This window comes from Mizuhopecten yessoensis, unplaced genomic scaffold (genome assembly GCF_002113885.1).
Source record: "Mizuhopecten yessoensis strain PY_sf001 unplaced genomic scaffold, ASM211388v2 scaffold6411, whole genome shotgun sequence".
Taxonomy (NCBI): Eukaryota; Metazoa; Mollusca; class Bivalvia; order Pectinida; family Pectinidae; genus Mizuhopecten; species Mizuhopecten yessoensis.
The window spans coordinates 231,111-256,236 of NW_018406536.1; the positions used below are offsets into that span (position 1 = coordinate 231,111).

The 25,126-nt window shown below is 36.2% G+C and overlaps 2 protein-coding genes across 3 annotated transcripts; one reads left to right on the forward strand and one right to left on the reverse strand.

Annotated features, from left to right (window-relative positions):
• Positions 1–3,195: 3,195 nt before the first annotated feature.
• Positions 3,196–11,285, reverse strand: LOC110452114 (general transcription factor IIF subunit 2-like). The gene is made up of 8 exons (XM_021500446.1): positions 11,182–11,285; positions 9,360–9,439; positions 8,845–9,011; positions 8,326–8,361; positions 7,684–7,768; positions 7,174–7,270; positions 6,485–6,628; positions 3,196–6,008 (listed from the first exon to the last, which is right to left on the reverse strand). Exons 1-8 carry the CDS (start codon positions 11,263–11,265, stop codon positions 5,886–5,888), a joined length of 816 nt encoding a protein of 271 aa, XP_021356121.1. The 5' UTR covers positions 11,266–11,285; the 3' UTR covers positions 3,196–5,885.
• A 28-nt stretch (positions 11,286–11,313) lies between these two features.
• On the forward strand, positions 11,314–24,885 carry LOC110452115 (replication factor C subunit 4-like). 2 transcript variants are annotated; one of them, XM_021500447.1, is made up of 11 exons: positions 11,314–11,384; positions 11,562–11,703; positions 14,572–14,650; positions 15,190–15,269; positions 15,562–15,681; positions 16,337–16,406; positions 16,709–16,903; positions 17,868–17,993; positions 20,076–20,156; positions 22,721–22,837; positions 23,812–24,885. In XM_021500447.1, exons 2-11 carry the CDS (start codon positions 11,579–11,581, stop codon positions 23,902–23,904), a joined length of 1,086 nt encoding a protein of 361 aa, XP_021356122.1. In that variant the 5' UTR covers positions 11,314–11,384; positions 11,562–11,578; the 3' UTR covers positions 23,905–24,885. The 2 variants fall into 2 exon arrangements, with proteins under 2 accessions (XP_021356122.1, XP_021356124.1); XM_021500449.1 differs by having other exon boundaries at positions 11,325–11,373.
• Positions 24,886–25,126: the final 241 nt, after the last annotated feature.

Below are 25,126 nucleotides of genomic sequence, written 5' to 3' on the forward strand. Positions count from 1 at the left end.
AACAAGAGGCCCAAGAGGGCCTGTATCGCTCACCTGAATATTTAAGCAGTCATAGCAAAATATTCTCATTAAATATTATATTGCACTAAAAATATTTCCCTCGCAAACTTTGTTGGCTCCATCTGTTGAAACTACCAGCAAAATATTATTATAAGATTCTATGCTTTTTGATTCTTCTTCAGAAGTTGCTTGACATATTTCCCCCTGTGACCTTGTAAGTAGGTCATTTTCCTTCTCAAATTGGTTAGCTCTATTCCAAAAAGCTACCAGCCAAATCTTATGAATCCATTCCTTTTAGTTTCTTAAGAACAAATCCATTAAAATGTTGTTGACCTCTGTGACCTCTAAAGTAGGTTGAGGTCATTTTCGTTCGCAAACTTTGGTGAGCTCTATCCCAGGAAGTCACCAGCCAAATATTATAATTTTATACCTTTCAATTCTTCAGAAGATGTAGTTTGAACTGTTTAACATATATGAACACTGTGACCTTGTAAGTAAGTCAAGGTCATTTTATTTCGCATACTTTGTTTGGCCAGTTCCAAGGAAATAACCAGCCAAATATTAAGGTTCTATAACTTCCAGTTCTTCAAAAGAAGTCGTTTGAAGTGTATGACATATCTGCCTCATGTGACCTTAAAAGTAGGTCAAGGTCATTTTCATTCTCAAACTTTGTTGGGCTCTTTCCTAGGAAGCTACAAGCCAAATATAAAGATTCTATACCATTCAGTTCTTCAAAAGAGAATGTATTTGACCCCTGTGACCCTGAAAGTAGGTCAAACTAATGTTCATTCTCAAACTTTGTTGGGCTCTATCCCAGGAAGTCACCAGCCAAATATTATAATTGTATGCCTTTTAATTCTTCAGAAGAAGTAGTTTGAACTGTTTGACATATTTGAACGCTCTGACCTTGAGTGTAGGTCAATGTCATTTTCATTCGCAAACTTTGTTTGGCTCTTTCCCAGGAAGCCACCTGCCAAATATTAAGATTTTATACCTTTCAGTTCTTCAGAAGAAGTTGTTCTAAGCGTTAGACATATCTGCCTCATGTGACCTTAAAGTAGGTCAAGGTCATGTTCATTCTCAAACTTGGTTGGGCTCTTTCCTAGGAAGCTACAAGCTAAATATAAAGATTCTATACCTTTCAGCTCTTCAGGAGAAGTCGTTTGAAATGTCTAACACATTTGACCCCTGTCACCTAGAAAGAAGGTCAATGTCATTTTCATCCTCAAACGTTGTCGGGCTCTATCCCAGGAAGCCATCAACCAAATATAAAGATTCTATAACTTTCAGTACTTCAGAAGATGTCATTTGAAGCTTTTGACATATTTGACCCCTGTGACCTTGAAAGAAGGTCAAGGTCATTTTCATTCTCAAACTTTGTAGGGCTCCTACCAAAAAAGCTTTCAGCCAAATATCATGACTCTAGGCCATTTCATTCTTCAGAAGAAGTTGTTTAAAGGAAAAGTTGACGGGCGACGGACACCGCACCACGACATAAGCTCACTTGCCCTTCGGGCAGGTGAGCTAACAATTAAAGGACAGTGGGGAACATGCATATAAAATTTGAGAAAGAACCCTCCATTACTTCCTGGGAAAGAGCACTAACAAACCTCAACTGTCAAAATCAAAGATTTGTTTATCCGATCAGTCTTATAAGAAAACATGCACAACTACATACATGTACCAAGGGGATCCTACAAGTCAAATTTGAGAAAGATCTCTAGTCCTTATTGAGAAATAGCTATTACAAATCTTCACTGTCAAAATTCAAGATGGCTGCCTGTCAGCCATTTTGTTAATATGATCAGTCTCAAAAGTAAACATGCACAACCAGGGAAAAAGGGGAACCTGCATATAAAATTTGAGAAAGATCTCTCCAGTGCTTCCTAAGAAATAGCGATAACAAACTTTCACTGTAAAATTTCAAGATGGCTGCATGTCGGCCATTTTGTTTATCTGGCCATTCCGAGAATTAAACATGCACAACAACAGACCAAGGGGAACCTACATGTTAAATATGAGAAAGATCTCTACATTACTTATTGAGAAATAGCGATGACAAACATTCACTGTCAAAATCCAAGATGGCTGCCTGTCTGCCATTTTGTTTATCTGATCAGTGTCAAAAGTAGACCTGCACAACCAGGGACAAAGGGGAACCTGCATATCAAACTTGAGAAAGATCCCTACAGTACTTCCCGAGAAATAGCGATAACAAACCTTCACTGTAACAAGAGGCCCATGTGGCTAAACGGTCACCTGAGTCCTACAGTATTTATTTTTGTTGTTAAAATATGTACCAATTTGAGTACAAAATAGTTAAGTATAACGTTAACTTAAGTTTGTAAGGACCATGAGCTGATCATTCCTAGACCGAGTTTCAGTTAAATCGGCCTATAGGGACTTGTTTTTAAGTTTGAAATAGTTTTGTTTTTTTAAATGGCGGCCGTGTCGGCCATATTGGATTTCTGATCGACCCGAAAAATAACAACACTTTGTCAGGACCATGTGTCAATCGTTCCTACAAAGTTTCAGTTCAATCAGCCCAGAAGAACTTGACTAAGTTTGAAATAGTTTTTCAAAATGGCGGCCGTGGCGGCCATATTTGATTTCTGATCGACCCGAAAAATAACAACACTTGGTCAGGGAGATGTCAGTAACCTTCCCATGATATATTTATGAAATCCCTTTGCCAGTATTTCAGCTTAAGTTGGAAATGTAAAATGTTACAGACGACAGACGACGGAAGAAGACGGATAGCAATAGGTCACTTGAGTTAAAGCTCAGGTGACCTAAAAATCCAAGAAGGTGGTCTATCGCCCATTTTGTTTATCCGATCAGTCTTAAAATGAAACATGCACAATTACAGACCAAGGGGAACCTACATATAAAATTTGAGAAAGATCTCTCCAGTATTTCCTGAGAAATAACCATAACAAACATTCACTGTCAAAATCCATGATGGCTGTCTGTCGGCCATTTTGTTTATCTGATCAGTCTCAAAAGTAAATATGCACAACTAGGGACCAAAGGGAACCTACATATAAATTTTGAGAAAGATCTCTCTGGTACTTCCTGAGAAATATTGATAACAAGAATTGTTTAAGTACGGACGATGGATCACGGAGGCAGGGCGATTTGAATAGCCCACCATCAAATGATGTTGGGCTAAAAAACAACAGCAAAGTTACAATGATCTGTTTATAGTCTTTTATTGTTTTTACTTTAAAAGACATATGCACCAAACGTTCATACAAAATACTCAATCTAACAACAGATCACACAAATTATATTTCCAATTCACCTGAGGAATTATAGTATAGCTGACGGACGTTTTAATATATTTTAGGAGTAAAAGCCTGGTAGACCTGTAAACGTAATCGTAGGCCTTGAAATTTTGTTGTACATACTCGTCAGAAATCAGCATCTAACAACAATATTTTATAAACAAATTCTTACTAACCATTCAAACTGCTTGAACTCCTTAATTTGAATAAATCAATTTTTGCTATTTTATCTCTTCCTTTAACTTGCAGGGTTGTTCTAGGAACACCAAAACCTACATTTGAAGAAATATTTTCAAGAACTAGTAAAATATATGGATATTTTTCATCGTTAGTTCTTTTTTCTGTAGTTATAAATAAAATATTCAAATTTTATATTATAAATTTTTATTCAAGTTTTGTAGCTTTTTTTGAGAAATCAATAAACTGAGTAAAACAAGTTATTATTTGGAAAAAAAATGGTTGATATTCAGTTCATGCTATGAACAATACAGAAACCTATTGAAATGAGATAGACTGTAAGTAAATATACTCTCAATGTTGTACATAAAAATATCTTACAAAGGAAGTCACATCAACGTACAAATTTTTAAACAAAGTAACATACAACCATCATGTACTACAAATACTCTCATTCATCACTGTAAAACTATTATATACTCATGTATATTAAATACACTTACATGCCTCAGTATATATACAACAGACCACTTACAATCTAGTGTCAATACAAGTAACACTTCTATCCGACACCCCAATATATATAACATCCAACACAGCAATATCTTTCCCTTTCTTACATTTTTTCACTTCCATATCCATATTTGACACCATATTTTATCCATCCTTTACAATCTGTTGTCATGGCTTATTTATAAACAGGAGATTTCCTTGACAAAAGATAAAGAGTAATTTTGTTTTGGTACGTTTTTGTATGTGGTTATAATTCTGAAATAGCTGTGTACCTACATGTATGACATTGCCTAAAACATGAGGTGAATGGATGTCAAAGAAATGAATAACTGCACCAATTCAATAACAAAACACACGTTTTACACTTTACTTAGTTAACCCTTGCACCCCTAGGTCACTTTAGTAGACTCTACCACTGATCTGGATGAGTCGATTATGGTCTACAGTGGTGAAAGGGTTAAAACAATGTTGATCTGTGACCAACTACATACAGGATATCTAACGGTGTCCTGTTAAATACGATCAATTGTGGCTAAATATTTTTTTCAATACTTTATCAGGTAAAAATATGATGAGTCCACATGCACAATGCTTCAGTTGTTTGTAATGACAATTTCCCGATATCTTAATGTAATGCATGTTTATAAATTTGCATCCAGGACCCTTGAAAATGTTTGATCATATAACTAATGTATTAAACCATGTCAGTTTTCTCGAACTCACATTGAATTTGTTATCTAACTTGAAAGTGATTTTTTTTTTATCAAATTTGAACATTTTAGAACAACAGTGAACAACATTCTTGTCAGTAGTGCAATTAAAAATTTAACTGAGGTGGGCTTAATGTATTAACAATGTTTGACACAAAATGATTTAAGCATTAACAAAATTTCAAGAAAGGATAATTTTGAGAATAGGATACACCATATACAGGTGTACATGCAAGAAAACAGCTTTCTTTAGCAGCAAATCTAATGACAAATAATGAGTCATCAACCATTCTAAACTGAAGTTAAATTTGTTGATTTGACATCTTGCTTTCAACAGTCCCGCTGCAACCAAGAAGTTGAAATACTATGTTCCAATATATCTATCATCTTTTTACTGTCATTATATTTACCTAAATGCTTAACTGGAAACATATAGTATTAAAATATCTGATTTCAACTCACAAACATAGATCTTCAATTATCTAACTATATCAAAAGTTTACTGTGTCTATACATGCACAATCCAGGCCTGGTCATGAAAGAGAAGTTCTGTAAAAGTTTTGTACCGGGTATAAGTTAAACTATAACATTGTGGTAGAAAACTGCTGTACTGGCAACAAGCCAAGACTCATTTACCCTTTCACCACTGTAGACAATAATAGACTCAGCCAGATCAATGCATGGTAGAGTCTACTAAAATTACATAGGGGTGAAAGGGTTAAGTTGGAAAGCTGCTTCAAAATGTCCAGCCAAGCCTCGTTGACTTTGACAGTTGCTTAATTACCAGCAAGCTAAGTCAAGTTGCTGTGGGAAAGTGCTTCATTGACAAAGCAAGTTGTTGCATTAGAGAGATGTTAAATTCACAACAATCCCAGTTTAGTTTCTGTGGATAGCTACTATGTTTGCAGCAAGCACACTCTAAATGCCATGGAGTGGGCTTTATTGGCAACAATCCAAGTCTTCTTACCATAGAAAGCATGGAGAGCTGATATGATGGCAACAAGCCAAATTTTGTTACCATGGAGAGCTGCTATGATGGCAACAAGCCAAATCTTGTTACCATGGAGAGCTGATATGATGACAACAAGCCAAATCTTGTTACCATGGAGAGCTGCTATGATGGCAACAAGCCAATTCTTGTCACCGTGGGGAGCTGCTATGATGGAAACAAGCTAAATGTGGTTGTGGCGGAGAGCTATTATCCATCTGATGGTCCTTGCTCCTTGTAGTGTCTGTACTCTGGTTTTAATTCCCACATGTTGCGGTGAGGAGCTCTCATGTTATAAGTACATATCTCTTTCAATATCTCCTTCAGATATGTCTAAATAAACAAACAGAAGAGCTTCAGTAACATAAATAACTTTGTAAGGTTCCTTTCAATCAAATTTTTTTCACCAGTTATTAGACATCTTCAAAACATTTAATTACTTTGTCCTCCAACAACTTAAATAAATATCAACATGAACAATACATTTATCTGAAAAAAATAGTAATTTACAGGATAAAAATGGAAAAAGGAAATGAAATGTATTAATGATGCAATAACAATACATTCTTTATTGAGATCAATGGTGTTGTTTTGCTTTGATGGAATAAGGAAATGAAATGTATTAATAAAGCAATAACAATAAAATCATTAGTGTTTTATTGAGATGTTGTTTTGCTTTAATATTTTTGTACTAGTCTTATTACTGTCATTACTTCAAATACTATAAACATAAAGTCTTCAGAGACACATTTCTGATATCTATGTAAACGTTTCTATGCAAAAGGAGATTAAACAAGATGAAAACTTACAATAGGCTGCTTTGTCAGAGTCACCAGATCTTTTACATTGTAATACTGATGTTTTTCAAAGGCATTGAAGAGCATATCCATAACTTTGTCCTTGTCCGCCCGCAGACGTTTGCCTTCATTCTTCACCTTCTCGTCATGCATAACCTAAGGGAGGCAACTCTGGTATGTTAACATTTCTATCTAGAACAGTGTTTTTTTTAACATATATCATTTCTATCCTAGGCTCTGGTTGAAAGCTACCTGATCTAAACTTGGTTTCCTTGGAAATATTATTGAATATCCTTCATTACCTAAGGGAGACAGTTCAGATGTGTTTCATTTCATTCTATGTAGAACAGATAGCATTCCAATGCCCGGGGCTAGTAGTATTGATGTCCAAAGTCTGTTTCCTTGCAGGTATCATTATAAAGCCTATTATTTCACATGTTACATACCTTTACTTACTAATCTCTCACTTTAAAGTCTCTATATTCTTCACTCAATGCCACATTTTACTCACTCGTGTCATTTTAATTTAGATCAAATATAAAAATATTTCTTAATTTACAACTAGTAACAAAAGAGATCTATTGGGCTTTTTCAACTCACCTGTTTCTTTTGTGAATATTAATTGAATACCAATTAAATATTCATCAAAAACCTGTTCCACAACAAGAAGATTGAATACGTTTTAGTATGATTATACTTACATTGAACTTGTGATTACTGACAGGCTTGTATGATGCAACTACAGTGTCAATCTGTATGACTTCTCTCTTCGGACGGTTGGTCACCTCTGTTTGAAGTCTGTAGAATAAATAGTAGTTTTAACACAAAAAAGTATAATTTACGTCTTCAAACATTTTTAAAAAATCTTACGACTTTTACAGTTAAACAGATTGGAGAGATAACACTCAAATCAACCTAACAATCACCTCAAAAACATAATTTTGGTTAAAGTTTTGAAACTGTTGAAAGTTATAAGTCATTTATCTGACAATGAAATTAAATATTGACACATTCCATATAAAAAGTATTCCCGATATCAGAATTATATGGGGGACTAATAATATAAAAAATAATTGTATTTGGTCTCGTGAAAATGAATTTTAATAGAATTTGGTAGAATCTGGTTCAACGAGTTATGGAAACTATTTTTTCTTAAATTTTAATAATAAACCTAGTATAATCTAATAGCAGGCAATTATTGTCAACTTTACCTTTTCAGGTCCAGATATTTATTGTCTTTGATTAATGGAGTACACTCTGCCCTCTGAATGACTCGACCCTCTAGGGCAATTTTCTCTAAAAAAAAATGTCATTATTACAAGTTGAAATATTACTCGTTCTCAAATCATATCAAGTTTTAAATCATTGTTTCTCTCTGGCAAAACCTCCTTAGGCATTGTTTCATTGGTATTTTCTTCCCCTTCCACTAACTGTCAAAACAATGCTGTTTTGCTTGAAATACTCAACTCAGAAAAATCAAAATCAGGCATTACAATTGGTAAAATTATCAACATTTTTCACATAACTTCCAATAGTAAATTAAATATTTTACAAATGCAATTTAACATGCATAGGTAGTCTGAAATAACTGACTTTTTTCTTTTAATATATTTTTGATGGAAAAGAGAAATTCTCCATAGTCTTTTTGAGGAAAAAGGGCACCAGGTTTGGTATGCACTTTATCTAATGTTTTATTGCATGTTGGAGCATGTCAGTATACTTTCCATACAGGGAAAGATTATTGCTTACCTCTGCCACTGTATGATCAAACAAAGTTTACAGTAGATATGTAACTAAACTCGAAATACTGATATTTTTGTTTTTAAAAAGCATTGTCGACTCCTTCTAATTACCTAGGGGCATGGACTCCGACGTTCCTGCTTCTCCTTCTGCAATACAATCCAGATATTTCATATTACAAGTCTACAATTTGTGGTTGATGTTCAAGTTGTCTCCCTTAATTTAACAAGCATGATCCATTTAAGAAATATTCTAAATCAGCATATATGTGTGTTTCGTGGTGAAATAAATAATGCAGTGAAAAAAAATTTGGGGAAAAGTTATAGAAAATTGTCAATATAATTGGTCAACAATGCCTTGTTTTCAGTTCACAGTTGATACGTCATAATCTTTTGATGTAGGTGTTTGTGGAAAAGTTTACATTTAAATTAGAATAGATGTTGAAATCAAATAGTTTTCAAATTCAATCTCATTTAAGGTGCTGGAGTTTTCTGTCATTGGATGAGTTTTGTAAAATGAGGAATGACTTTGGAAATTTTGTCTATTATCCATTCAATAAGCATCAAATCAAAAGTGAAACAGACATCACAAGTGTTTCCTTTAAAAACCAGGTATGTCCTTGACTAGTTTACCTTTTTTTCCAGACAAAGGGATTTGTGAGAATATAACAAGGTTCTGGTTTCCCAGTCCAGTGAGCTTCATCTTGTGTTCTTTGGGACATGGCTGTTCTCCTGGCACCTTCTGGTTGGCAAGACTGTCGTTCAATGTGAACACCACATTGGGTTTTTGATCAGGAAATCTATAAAAAGATAATACCAAGTATTTATACACAGTTTATTTGACGCATGTATCAATCATAAACTTAACAGACAGATGTAATATGCCACAACTGCCGAATTCTCAGCAATGAATGTAAAGCATGTAAATTGTAGGTTAATTCAGCATGTTAACTTTTCTAATTTTAAGTCATCGAAATCAGTCAAAGAAGTAAATGCAGTTAAGATTTTATTATTTGGTTTTTGGATAAAAGTATGTCTTTTTTAGGAGTATTTCAAATGTAAAGCCACTGCAGAAAAGTTCAGTACGTAAGTCATGGAGGTCATTTGCAGGTTAAATTGCAGTTTCCATAAAGGAATAACCAACATACTTAGATGTAGTTATTTTCAGTTTTCCAACATCGCTATTCCCTGAGTTTTTCTTCCACTTTTCAGACAGATACTTCGGGACCTTGAATAGAAATAAAGAAAGGAATGAGATTAGTCTTTATCTTCTTTTATAACAATAAAAGCTTGTATCATGACGTAGTCTCATTTCAATTTCAAAGTATTTGCTATCAACCAACCTCCCATGGAACCTCCTTAATTCAGTTAACCCACGTACCCCAAAAACTAACGAGGTCAAAATTCACCAATCCCTGGGCTAATAGCAACATAAATAGGCTAGCCCAACAAAAACGAAGATCCTATAACAAAGCCAAGAAAACACACAAGACAAAAGACTGGGACAGGTACAAGAAAATAAAATCCAAAAAGAGACCAGAAGAGCCTATAGTAGTTACATGCATGACATCATTAGTCCTCAGCTTATAGAACACCCAAAACGATTTTCGAGTTTTATTAANTAGATAACATTATAATCATATGAAGCGTGAATCAGATATATTATTACTGATTAGCACTTTTGATTTTCCTCAGTTAGTTGGAACAAGACCGCTTCATAGCTCTGACCACGCAATATATAATTGTAAACACCAGCAAAGTCAAAACCCAGACATTCACCACACTAGTAAGACCATCACTAGAATATGCAGCCACTTGCTGGGACACTTTTATTTCAGACCAGGTCCTAGCAATTGAAAATGTACAGCGTAGGGCTGCCAGATACGTATTTAATGATCATAGATCTAGAGAGCCTGGATGTGTCACCAACATGATAAATACACTTAACTGGGAGCCCCCGGGCCCTAGCCCAGCCAAGAACAAAAGCCAGGCTCATGATGTTATATAAAATAATAAACGGACATGTGGCTATTGATCCATACCAATTCATAACATCAGGTGACAGGAGAACTAGAGGGGCCCACAGAATTAATCAAATATCAACCCACACAAATTTGTATAAATATTCATTCTTCCCTAGAACAGCTGTTGTTAACTGGAATTCGTCACCATCATCCCTAGCACAGGAGCCAAACCTGAACTCTTTCAGGTCTGCCCTGGCTAGTTTCAACCTTCCATAAAGTGTTTTCTGTTTTTATCTTATAGTATAAATTAACAAAAATAATTGTTTTTAACATTTTTAATGCCACCTCCCAGGATCATGCAAGCGCACTCAAACCTCCGAGTCTGATCCTTGTAAAGGAAGAAGAAGAATAAAACTTTGGAAAACACTTCAGTCATGATCACACTACTGATTTTGGACATTACTTCTTTGTTATTCATAACACAGAGTCCTGGCCATCTTTCAAAGTTGGTAATCATTGTACTGGCCAAAGCAGTTATTCTTCATTACATGAATTTCATTTGTAGATCTGTATCGATCGGCAGGTTGTTTTGTAGCGGAACTGAAATGGGTTGATTGTCGGCGACCAGATATATCTTAATTGGTAGAGCGTCCATCTAGAGTTCAGAGGGTCCTGGGTTCGAACCCCTGTCTGGCCTTGCATCGAGTCCCAGCTTTTACAATTTTAAAATCTTATAAGATTCTAGTATTCGATTTCAGCCTTTCTGATATATGCCCGATCACACAGTGACTCGGTTTCTCGTTCAGACGCACTGTACCAACATGTATTATAGAAGAGTACACTGTAAGTGTAAAGAAGTAAAATAAACGAAAAATACAGGTCCCTGTGTCAATGTGGATTGCTGGCTGTCAGCGCGTCCAGGAAGTATGATTGTTTGACAGGGAAAACGTGTGGTAGACTTGACTAGAGTGATAAAGAAAATAATGAAATCGAAAGGATGACATACTTTGACAAGCCAAACTCCTCTAGCAGCTGCCGCAACGTCTACATCTCTAGGAACATGGGCCCGCTCAAAGCCTGCCTCTTGCATGGTGCCGCTTTGTATGTGGAGTTCTCCTGTGTATGAAGATTCATAAATATCAACTTCCTGTTTATTTCCTGGGACAATACTTGGCGGGAAATACACTTTGGAACACAGGTACCACTAAAGTAGGTTTCCTTTTCGAATAAATATATGTTTATTACAACCACGGAACAATGAAATCTTAATAAAATAATCTAGTAAATTGCTTATATATAAATTTACATTTCTAAATGAGAACCGGTCTACAATCTAGTTGATAAAATGTCACGTCAACAATTTTTGCACGATTTGTTTTCTTCCAGAAAAGCACAAAGAAAAAATGCATGCCTTTTTGAAAGGAGGTAGCGCTGCTTTAGAAAGAGCCAAAGAGAAATCAGCTTCTTCAAGTGGTGATAAAGAGGAACCAGCGAAAAAGACCAGACAGGTCCCATGGGTTGAAAAATAGTAAGGTTTCAATCACAAGGACCTGATCATTTGTAACAGCTATATTTGGATCTAAACTAAGGTGTTCTAAGTAATTTGACATGTTTTAGGGGTTAAGATCGAATTTCTGTAAAATGACAACCCAGCGATCATATATACAAGAAGGACGGAAAGCTCTTGATGTCGAAAAATTGGATTTTTGTTTTACAGTTTTTGTATATTAATGAGGTTCACCTCACCCTCGTGCCAAAACATGCAGTGTTGGTTGTTTTAGCGAAAAAATGGCTGTGCTTCCAGCCAGTCAAACCACAGGTCTCTGCACGAGGCTGAGGTCAACCTCATTAATATACAAAAAAGTGGTATACGATGACCAAGAAAAACTTTAAAACTCTGAAATGGCGTGTGTTTTCGGAGGAAATTTCAGATGATGTCTGCTGAAGGAGAATACATTTCACGTGCATATAGGAGGTTTTAAAAAGAAAAATTATCCATCTTTTCAACGTACGGCACTAAGAATTTCCCATAGATCAACTAGAAATGTTGTTTTTGATGCAAGAAATTTAGGTGGGGTCGACTTTTCGACATCGAGAGCTTTCCGCCCTTCTCGTATATATGATCATTGGGGGTGTCATTTTACAGAAAATTGATCTAAACCCTAATACATGTAGAATGACTCTGAACACCTTAGTTTAGTCCAAATATATAGTTGAAATAAATTCTCAGGTCCATGTGGTTTTCAATGACTACTAATGTCTCGGACTCTCGAGCAGTACAATATAAAATGTAACATGTTATTATATGACATACATCTCAAGGTTGGTTAATCAAGTCTCAAATAACACATGCGGGTGAATTTTGACGGAGACTAAATTTCTAATAATATATCTTAATTTGTTGATAAGTTTGAATAAATTTAAAAAAAAAGTTCATAATGTCCCGGTCAGACATTCATGGACATTCATGGATTAGCCACAGATACCATCCGGCATCATTCGTGGTAATCTGTAGTGGTCCGTAGCTGTCCGTATTGTATCCTGGGTCAATCGTAGTAGTACTTGTGATATATCTGTGACAACTCGTTCAAAAATTCACCACGGATCAGACAACCATAGTACATTCTTTACTGATCTGTATTCGTAGTACATCCCTGGCCTTAAGTCGCCAAGGATCGGTACTGTTTGTTATGATGAACTACATACTTGTACTAAAATTAAAATTAAGCTGTGGAATGAACACGCGAGCGTGGGAGTTTGTATACGGTTTGCCTACCATGGCTGGTCTGAGGCGCGGGTTACAAAATGTATCCATGCCGTATCGTAGGAGGCGACTAATGTGGGGAACCATCTGCTCTATTTGGGGACACAAAAGCGATCAAAATAAATCTGCTGCTCCCATTGCAATATTTGGGATCTTTATCTTTCTTTCTACTTCTAACTACCTTTTATTAGGTCACCTGAGCTTTAGCTCAAGTGATCATGACCTATTGCTATCCGTCGTCGTGCGTCGTCCGTTAACATTTTACATTTTCAACTTAAGCTGAAATACTGTCAAAGGGATTAAAATTTCATTGATACTTCATGGGAATGTTACTGACAACTCCCTGACCATGTGTTGTTATTTTTCGGGTCGATCAGAAATCCAATATGGCCATCAAGGCCGCCATTTTGAAAAACTATTTCAAACTTAAAGTCAAGTTCAACTTGGCCTATTTAACTGAAACTTGGTAGGAATGATCAACTCGTGGTTCTGACTAAATGTTGTTATTTTTTGGGTCGATCAGAAATCCAATATGGCAACCATTTTGAAAAACTATTTCAAACTTTAAGTCAAGTTCTACTGGGCCCATTTAACTTGGACTTTGTAGGAATGATAAACTCATGGTCCTGGCCGGCAAAAAGGTTTTTTTTCAGGATCATCAAAAATCCAATACGGCGGCCATGGCTGCCATTTTGAAAAAAACTATTTAAAACTTCAAGTTTTAATAGGCCGAATTAACTGAAACTCGGTCTAGGAATGATCAACTCTTTTTACTGACAAACTTAACTTAAAGTTACGCTAAACTTTTTTTTACTCAAATTTTGGTAGGGATGATTGACATCATTATCTCCACTTCATATTTCAACAACAGTAATTAATACTGTAGACTCAGGTGACCGTTAAGGCCATTGGGCCTCTTGTTTCCTAGGGCCTCACTTATGGCCTTAATGTTGAGCATTCGCCTTCGGCATGGTATTTCAGTGAGATAGCACTATAATGTCGGCATCAGATCAGTGCTATCACAAGGAGGCAAGCACACCAACATACACTGTCTCCTGGATACACACACGAAAGCACGCATACACTTCACACATGGAGGCACGTCCTTAAATTATCTTAGCTGCATGTTAATAGAAACAAAACAAAATTAAACCAAACCAGTCCGTTCAAATTCGTGCAAACCATTACTAAAATTGTAGCGAACTGTTGTTTATCTGCAGTGCATACACCCTGACACATGTCATTCCGTACTAAACCGTACCGAACCGTAGCAATCCGTATCACTCCCCGTTGTGAACTAGCCCCTATCTGTAGTCAAACCGTGGTGCATCCACGAATATAGACTATTCCAGGGTCATCTGTGACTTTCATTCTGTAGTGGATCTAGCAAGACAATCCATGAATGTGTGATCGGGGTATAAGATAAGGATTGCATCAATGCGATATCTTCACAATTTCGCTTGAAAATTAATTTTAAAGTCAGTGTTTTTTTTGTGATTAACTTAACAAGTATCTTAATTTTGTGAGAAGTTTTAAATATTAGTTCATGTTTTTATAACCTATAATGTCGAAGATTTACCTGACTAGCTATTAATTTACATGTTATGATGTACACTTTAAACTTTCTTTAAGTCGACCTCGAAGCGTGGATGATGTTGCTTACCAAGATGAAGTAGTGGCAGTTCTGAAAAAATCTTTGCAGTGTTCTGATGTAAGTGTTACATAAGCAAGGGCTTTTGTACTTGTCATGTCATTAAAACTTAGGGCATATCTTTATAAAGCTTTCTTTAAATAGATCAAGATTTGTTAATTATTGTGAAGGAATGGGATGCTTAGACCAATAACTGGATAGGAAAGACAATAATTTGAGGAAATTCAACATTAGCGGACAGATTGTTATATTGATTAAAGTTAGAACTAAAATAAATGGCAAATAGAAATACATGTATGTACATATATATGGAATAGATTTTGTGATCTAAATATAATATAGTCATTTTTTCTTTTATTTGAACATGTTAAAACTAATGATAATGTTGTATAGAGACAAGTGTTTCAAAACATAACAATTAAATACTCTTCTACAAAATCTTCCAACAATGTAAGTTTAAGGAATGAAACCTAGGACAGGTAGCAATAGAGAAAGTATGAACCTATATATAAGTTTGTTGTTAATTGACCTTTTCAGAATTTGGCAAGTACCTGTACATGTACTCTTATAAGTGAATGAGTTTTGTTTGTGATTTCCAGCTGCCGAACCTCCTGTTCTACGGTCCACCTGGTACAGGTAAAACCTCCACCATCCTTGCTGCGGCCAGAGATTTGTTTGGGTAAGTTAAAGGTGCCAAACTATGAACACAATCTGAAACTTTTTGATCAGAAGTTAGGTTTACTATTTTTGATCAATAAACTATATATTTTTCAATATATAAGTGATAAATATGGTTTAGTTGATATAATAGCAGTGTTTTTTTTTACCTGAATTATACTATAGCCTTAAAAACTTTTTGTGTTGTAACCCCAATAATTATTTACAATATTTATCAAAGCCAAGGGTGTACTATTGTATGCAAACTGACTGACAAACCACATTTGGAATATGTGTAATTTTGTGAATTTCAGGCCAGAAATGTTCAGGAATCGAGTTTTAGAGTTAAACGCTTCTGATGAGCGAGGAATCAGCGTGGTACGAGATAAAGTGAAGAGATTTTCACAGCACACCGCCAGTGGAACAAGACCGGAGTATGTATGCTATACACTTACCTACACGTCTGTAGCCTAGGCAACAGTTTTGGTTATATGACCACATGTACATGTATAGATGATGGAGCCACTCTAGATTAATTTTGAAGTGTCATCTCACTGAAATGTCATAATGTGACAGCATGACACGGGTACCCACCCAGTCAAATAATTCTGACAGTGGGATATCAACCAGAAATGCCGAGGGAGCCTTCTCGTCAGAGGGAAGAAATGAGGGGGAAAAGGATGAATAAAGTTCCAAAGTGTCACATGCATGTTGGTATAGGGAGAACAGATCATTTTGTTCTCAATGAAGAGTGAATAGAAGACAGTACTATTCGAGACTCTAAAATTTGAGTCCTGGATGCATGCTTTTCCTGCGAGACTCGTCAACATTCTGAGAACTCAACAGTGTATCTCTTAGTAATTTGACTGATCATTAATTTGAAAGAAATGTTCGGGACTTGCCTGAAAAACTTCTATAAGAAATCACTGAAGTACACCCCCCTTTCCCAGACCACTTTTCTTATGTCCCTTAACTTGCCTATTTAAGAAAATATCATTTAAATACAAAAAAGAAATGTTTAAACGCTAGTTACAATCATATACTCTATATGTATAAATTTTAATTTTCATAACTTTTTCTTGTTTTAAGTGGCAAACCTTGTCCGCCATTCAAAATCATCATTCTGGATGAAGCTGATTCAATGACCTCTCCCGCACAGGTAAAAAAGAATTTTCTTTGAAAGTTTTAAATTTATGAACACTTGAAGTGTTAAAAATATATTGACTTAAAGCATTAAACATGGTCCAATGAAATTCAAAATGACAAGCCTTTTTTAATGTTGCTTATCATCAAGGCTAAGGAGTTACAAAGGTAAAATTTCAAAAAATACAGACTTAGTACAGTTGGTAGATTTTATTATTAAACAGCCTATTGCTGGGATCATAATTATATATACATAAACAAAATAAATATCAAAAAAAAAATATGATTTATATTAAAAATTCTTTTAATTGTTTCCAGGCTGCACTACGAAGAACGATGGAGAAGGAAACCAAAACGACCCGGTTTTGCCTGATTTGTAATTATGTCTCTCGTATCATAGAACCCATAGCTTCAAGGTGTGCCAAGTTCCGTTTTAAACCATTGTCGGAGGAAACGCTGACAAAGAGGTTACTGGGAATCTGTGAAAAAGAAAACGTCAGCTGTGATGATGAGGTATTTACAAATAAAATAACACTGCACACTTTTGGTAGGTCAGGAATGTATTAAAACAGTCCCAACTTTGGTATTGTCAAGTGAATTAGTCGGCACCCCTGGACACAGAAGTGGGAGTTAGTCTGCAGGGGCGTTTTAGTTTTCGAGCTAAAACATGGCTGGTAGAAGGATTGAAGTCTAATTCCCTGGACAGGGAGGCCAGAGTTAAAGCAGTAAAACAATCCATTTAACAAATTACTTTCGTGTAGAATTAATAAAGTAGAAGTATATTCATTATATAAAGTAAAAGACATCACGTAGAAGTTGAACAGTCAATTCTTACATGCATATTAGTTTAAGTTATCAAGTACCAAACACTGTTAAACATGCTATCTACCAGTAACCTATTTAATACAGTGTGTATATATGCTCTCTGTTAATAAGGGAAAAGTCCCGGGTCAAGTGACATAAGAAATATACAATTTCGTCATATCGTCGTACTGGTAAACAATACAAATCTCTCACCCGTCATTAGCTTGACAAAGGGACCGGTCGGTCGTAAAACGTTGAGACACATTTAACGCGTACATTTATTATGTATCAAGTAAAACTTTGATATGACATACATGTACTTCCAAACTGATGAATCTTGTTGAAGATAAAAGTGCTATCTTCATGTATATTTTGATACTGTATAGCAAAATTTCCAGATTGGCATTTCAGGTGGCTGTTTTGTATGGCCCATTTAGTGCCCCAATTATCTGTGGATACCAACCATCTCCATGTGACCTTAGCCATTCCAAGGATGGAAACCTTAAACAACCTTAACCCTTTCACCACTGTAGACCAAAATGGACTCATCCAGATCTATGGATGGTAGAGTCTACACAAGTTACATAGGGGTGAAAGGGTTAATGAGGTATACTTCGAATATTTTAATCTAGTTGAAATGGTAAATTAATGTGACTTATATTTAACTTTAAAGGGAATCAAAGCTTTACTGAGGACTTCTGAAGGAGACCTGAGGAAGGCCATTACATATTTACAGAGTGCTTCTAGACTCAAGGTAGAGGAAACCATTACAGAAGCTGACATCAATGAGATAGCAGGGGTAAGTCAATAAGGCAGTTACAGTATTGTGTCATGTTCGGTAAGCATCACTTAAATTTAGGAAATTTAGCTCACCTGGTTCGAAGGACAACAGTGTGCTTATGCCATACCGCAGCGTCTGTCGTCCGTCCGTCTGTCAACTTTTCCTTGAAAACGCTTCTAGACCTGAACGGCCAAGAAGATTTTGACTAAATTTGATCTGGAGCATCCTTAGGCCAAGGGGACACAATTTTGTATAAACGGTGGGTGTGGCCCCCCTGGGGGCAGAGGGGCGGAGGGGCAGGGCCAAGTAATGGAATTAGAGGATTTAAAATTCTTCTTCTACCGTAGAGATTGAGTGATTTTATTCTAATTTAGTCTTGAGCATCCTTCGGCCAAGGGGACTCAATTTTGTATAAACAGTGGGTGTGGCCCGCCTGGGGGCAGAGGGGCGGAGGGGCAGGGCCAAGTAATGGAATTAGAGGATTTAAAATTCTTCTTCTACCGTAGAGATTGAGTGATTTTATTCTAATTTAGTCTTGAGCATCCTTCGGCCAAGGGGACTCAATTTTGTATAAACAGTGGGTGTGGCCCGCCTGGGGGCAGAGGGGCGGAGGGGCAGGGCCAAGTAATGGAATTAGAGGATTTAAAATTCTTCTTCTACCGTAGAGATTGAGTGATTTTATTCTAATTTAGTCTTGAGCATCCTTCGGCCAAGGGGACTCAATTTTGTATAAAAAGTGGGTGTGGCCCCCCTGGGGGCAGAGGGGTGGGGCCAAATAGGGGAAATATAGGTAAAAACCTTCAAAATCCTTCTTCTACCATAGGGATGAAGGGATTTCATCCCTATTTGGTCTGGATCATTTTTGGGCAAAGGGACTAAAACTGTTTCTGACAAAGCTACACCAACAAAACTTCGATCATAGATGAAGCATGGGTAGTGGAGCCTACTGCTCTAAAAACATTTCATTGATTTCTGCATTTTTTTGGTAAAAAACTCAAATTTCTGGACTTAGAAAAAAACTCAACGTTAAGGTTTTGCGTTTAGCTCTTACATATTAGGCTGTTTCTGACAAAGTATAAATGCTAGAGCAACCAAATTTGGGTCATAGGTGTATCATGGGATGTATAGCTTAATGCATTACACTCTTTACTAGCATTTCAACGATTTCTGTATTTTTTGGCTAAAAAACTCAAATTTCTGGATTTTAGGCTCTTTCTGACAAAGTATAAGAGCTACACCAACCAAACCCCTCAATCATACATGTATCATGGGTAGTAGAGCCTACTACTCTAAAAACATCTCATGGATTTCTGTACTTTTTTGGAAAAAAACCTGAAATTTCTGGACTTAAAATTTTGCGTTTAGGTCCGTTTCCTTATGTACTATGTCCAATGCTTATTATATTGACAAAGCGAGACAGGCGACACATATAATTACGCGTAATTCTTGTCTGTAGGAATGACAGATTTTTTTCCATATTTGGTCTAAAGCATCTTTTGGTAAAGGGGACTGTATTTTGTATAAACATTGGGTCTGACCCTCTGGGGCAGAGGGGTGAGGCCCAATAGGGGAAAACTAACAAATTCTTCAAAATACTTTTTTTGTAGGAATGACAGGATTTTGTCCAAATTTGGTACGAAGCACCTTTGGGTTAAGGGAAACCAATTTTGCATAAACTGTGAGTTTTAACCCCCTGGGACAGAGGGACGGGGCCAAAAAGGGAAAATAGAAAAATACCTTTAAAATCCTTCTTCTGTAGGAATCACATGATTATGTCCATATTTGGTCTTAAGCATCCTTTGGTGAAGGGGAAATAATTGTGTATCAACGGTGGGTCTGACCCCCTGCCCTGGGGGCAGAGGTGGGGCCTTATAGTGGAAATATAGCAAATTCTTCAAAATTCTCCTTTTCCTGTAGGAATGACAGGATTTTGTCCAATTGCATATAAATATAACCCCTGACTAACCATGTAATACATGTACAGCAACATCTGGCTATTTCATCTTCAATTTTGCTAACATGTCCAGGTGACCAATACAGGCTAGGCTCTCTTGGACTCTTGTCATGTATACTGCAATCTTTTTTCTACTTCATTTGAAGGTTGTTCCAGATGAGGTCTTAGATGACTTGATTATGATTTGTAGCTCAGACTCGTATGAGAAACTGGACACCGGTTTACGAGTAAGTATTTTTTGCATCATTTTTTGCTCACTTGGGCCATTTTCACTTATTGCGGTCTAAACAGTTAAACCGGTTGGACCAGAGTTGTTCGTTTATGAAATGGGGTCGGACTTGCTTTCAGGCGAGCCTTGACAAAGCCTTGGAAGGCCTGCATATACATTTGCAGGTCCGCCAGGATTTATACCCTAAATGTTACATTTATAAACCGACAAAATGTTTGTTCCACATACATGAACAGGCCCCTGGTCTGAAGGACCATGGTGAGCTTATGCCGTACGCGTCTGTCTTCCATTTGTCAACTTTTTAGGTCACCTGAGACAAAAGTATCAAGTGACCTATAGTGATCGCCTTTTTCCCGGCGGCGTCCAGCGCCTGTCGTTCGTCATGCGTCCGTAAACAATTTACATTTTCAACTTCTTCTCCAAAACCCCTGAACCAATTTCATTGTAATTTTTCAGAAACCTTCCATGGCCAAATGTTAACAAAAATAGTGGCTGATTTGGTCCCAAGCCCCATAGGGGCCCGAGAAGCGGGGGCCAAAAAGGGTCAAATTGACTGAAATTTCAAAAATCTTCTTCAATTTGGGTTAGCATTATCAGTATTGGATAGCAGTTTGATGGTATGCACATATGAGCCCTGTCTGACCCCCCCGGCCTGATGGGTTGGGCCAAAAAACGTTGAATTGACTGAAATTTCAAAAATCTTCTCAAAGACTAAGATATGGTAGAATCAAACACTCTTCATAGATGGAAAGGTCTTAAGGTTTATGACCCTAGGGTCTCACGTTTACCCCCTGGGGAAGGGGGGGGGGCAAAATTTATTATGGTTAATAATGAAAAATGATATTTTGAATGTTACATGTTAACAACTTGATTGAAGGGTGGGGCCTAAAGAAGGGGTCAGTGTGCTAAAATTTCATCATTTTCCTTGTTTAGAATCAGAGGTGCTAGTTTCAAATACTTATCATTCTTAAATCTGTATGCTAGATATTGAATAAGGTGGTTTTATTGTTTTTTGTCACTTTGAATAATATTTCTGCCCATGGGCCTCTTGTCCTTTCAAACGCTCCTAGTCATGAAAAGCTTTATGGATTATGACAAAATTTGGCCTGGAGCATTCTTGGGCAATAGGGACTGTATTTTGTATAAACGAAGGGTATGTGTCCCCATTGGGTGCAGAGAGAAGATGCCCAATAGAGAAATTTAAGGTTTTAATCTTTAAAATCCTTCTGTTACATTAATGTAATCCAATTTTATCCAAATTTGGCCTGGAGCAGCCTTGGGCAAAGTGGACTTAATTTTGTTTAAACAGAGGATGTGGCCCCTATTGGTGCTGAGGGGCAGGGCCAAATAGGGGAATTTGAGGTTTAAACTTTTCTACCATTTTAGGGTTTTTAACCAAAGTTGATCCAGAGCATCCTTGGGCAAGGGGGAGCCAATTTTGTTGAAAATGAGATTGTGCCCCATCCCCTTGGGGCAGAGGGTCAAGGCCTAGTAGAGGGAATGTAGTAATACATGATTAAAATCCTTCTCCTTTAGTATGATTGGAGGGATTTTAACCAAATTTTGTGTAGAGCATCCTTGGGCATAGGGGGCTCAATTTCGTATATATGGTAGGCTGTTTTTAGGGGGAAGAGGGGCAGGGCCTAATAAGGGAAATTGAAGTTACTGTTAAAAAGCCATCCCAATTCATGGGAGTAAAAAGAAGGGACCTAATGAGGGACGGGTGTTGCTGAGAGACTGAGCCAATATTTGGAAATAGTTTATTAAGTATTATATGTAAGAAGAAAAAAGTTCCAGTGTTGCTTCATTATCCAGGTGAACAATACAGGCCCTCAGGTTTTTTTTAGAAATGAGCTGCTTACCCTTTATTTTTTAATAGGGCTGCTCTGATTAGAACATATTGTAGCTAAAATCTGAAAATCTGTTAAATTTTTGTATTTCATAAAAAAAAATATGGAGTACCTTTTGCTAATTTTACTAGGGCTCCAATTCAACATTTTGTAACTGAAATCTGTAAAATCAAATCTACGATAATGAAATTTCCTATCGTATAAAAATGTATATGGGCAGAGTATCTTTTTCACCTGTCTAGATTCCCTATAGTAAGAGTTGTCTTCCTTGAAACCCTGTTGACATTAACTACTTCAGCACAATCAATGGTATCCCCTTATAGAAACAGCTCATTCTTAAAACTCACTTAAAACCAATCATCATATGATTTTTACGTAGCAGTTCTGGTCTATTTTGAATTCCTTTTTTAGGGGGAAAAGTTTCCCAATATTTAAAATAAAAGTTGATTCCACAAATATCTGAAGGTCATCCTGTCGGAATAAAACAAATTTGAACATGTTCAGCCTAGCATTTATAGTTATGTGAAAATTAAAACCTGTATAATCTGACCCCTAAGTATTCTTACACTCAGCAGTATTCTCATTTCTTATAGAAACCAGCGAAAGAAACCTTTGTATTTTGACACCCTGTCTAATATTAATCCTGACAATTAATTGGATCCCAGTTGATGTTTGATTGGACCGTTTTTACCCTATTTATTTTCCTACACAGGGTCTGATTAATGACGGTTACTCAGCCTCACAAGTCATTACACAGTTGCACGAGAAGTTGATAGAAAAAGAAGACCTTACAGATAAGCAGAAAGCAGTCATCTTTGAAAAGCTTGCGGTAAGTATTAATACATAGGTGAAATAAATCGGTAGATATCTGTATATATAATTACTTACCAAGACTTAATCAAGTACAAGTGGTTGTTTTTGCATTTACTAAATCAACACAAAAATGAGATAAAACATAATCTACACTATGAAATACGTTGTAATCTATATGTAAGGACGGATTACATTTTTACGCGGAAGCATTCAAATGTAGCTTTAGTGGTGAAGAGCTCATTATCATTTGAGGCCCAAGGCGGGATGCTTATAGTTTTTAGCAAAATTAAATAGTTTTCGAATTAAAAGGTGCGAGAATATTTTTTTTTACCTGTAACTGACTAAGATTCTGTAACATCCCAACCTCGGCTTATGCCTCGGTTGGGATTTTGTAAAAGAATCTTAAACCCTCGACTGAGATAACACGATCTCGCTCAGTTATAGGTAACAGATTTTATTAGTCTTATCTGGCAGTCTGTGGGGCACAATATATTGGTCAGATTGAAAGGGATGTCGGAATACACAGGTCCTATTTTGTAGTTTTGTTTAATAATTGGACTTATACAAAAGTATATCGGACTACACAGGATGTCAGATTATAGGTTAGATAACAAGGGTCACTGTCATCTAAAAAAAAATCCTTATAGTTATAAAATAGATGGTCCTCAAATCTCATGTATTTCTTCCACTGGAGATGGATCTACTACAGAAGTTGTTTCCAAATCCAATTCCAACAATTGTGTATTGCTTTACATTATACTGTAAATGAAAAAAGAAATGAAATAAAGTTTATATTAAAATGAGAAAGACCTTTCACCAGCAACGGTAATTACGTATACAGTAGGCTAATTACCAAGCTTTTAACTCTGCATGTTAGTAAGGTAAAACTGGGAATGGGTTTATATGATAGTAGTGTTTCCACATCTGTGATCATAAAAGTTGTGGTGATCTTAGCATATGTTAAAAGATTGCCCTGCCAATGTATTCCAGGTTGTGGACAAGTGTTTGATAGATGGGGCAGATGAGTACCTCCAGTTAATGGCACTATTTACGACGATCATGCACCAAATTTGCCACGGATGACGTCGCCTCATCTTATTTAATGGATAATGGGTATCTGACCAGTGACAATGGTAGACTGAGAGCTGTGCTTATTGAGCAATAACAAAGTCATCAATCCGAGGTGCCGATTATAGGATTTACATCGTTTGCTCATCAAAAACGTAGTAATGTCTGACTGTTAGTGATGCTGGGTGTCAGTAGTGCCCGGCTGTAGTAATGTCTTGCTATAAGTACAGTTGTGGTATCATACAAGGTTACACGATGCCTGGAAACACTGGAATTTAATTAACATGACCTAATGTTTTGTCTCTTGCAATTAGTACCTGGCAAGTCATCTTGTGTATTTTTGCATAGTTTACTCATTGACAACTTATTCAAAAGGACATGATATACTAGGAGTGGAACTGTGCCTGGAAACACTGAAGTTTAACATGACCTTATGTTTTGTCTCTAGCAATTAGTACCTGGCAAGTCATCTGTGTATTTTTGCATAGTTTACTCATTAACAACTTAGTCAAATAGACATGATATACTAGGAGTGGAACTGTGCCTGGAAGGAACCTGTGGATGATTACATAAACCTGAACAGATTGTGGTGCGTTTTAGAATCCGCACTGCACTGCTTATTGCAACATCTGAAATGTATTGAAAAATCACCTTTTTAAAAGCCTTAGATGTTGAAAAAGCGTATAATATAAGGTATGTGTATGTAAATAGTTTAAATGCCTTATCAATAGTTTGATGGCTTTTGAAAGTGTACAGCCTTAAATGACCTGCAATTAACAGTCAGAATAATTATTTTGACCTTCTATGACCTTTATTTCAGTGTTGAGAATTTAACAGGTATAATTGTAGATTTAGCTATGTGTTTAATATGTTAAGGCTTCAGTGCTGTTAATTGCATTAAGCATTACAATTTAATACACCAAATTGTAAAAATGAACTTGTACACATGTAATGATATTCTTGATGATATAATAAAATTACATGAAAGTAAAATACATCAAATGTAAGGTGTATGGTCTCAATTATTTTACATACTTTACAATACACCGGGATATTTATGCCACATTTAAATTTTTGCATTTTTTTTCATCCTTAATGATAATGAGGGCGAATTTATAGTGACAGCATTTATTAGTTAACAACTTAAATACAGTAATTCAGTGTGGAAGGTGGAATAACTTAAATACAGTAATTCAGTGTGGAAGGTGGAACAACTTAAATATAGTAATTCAGTGTG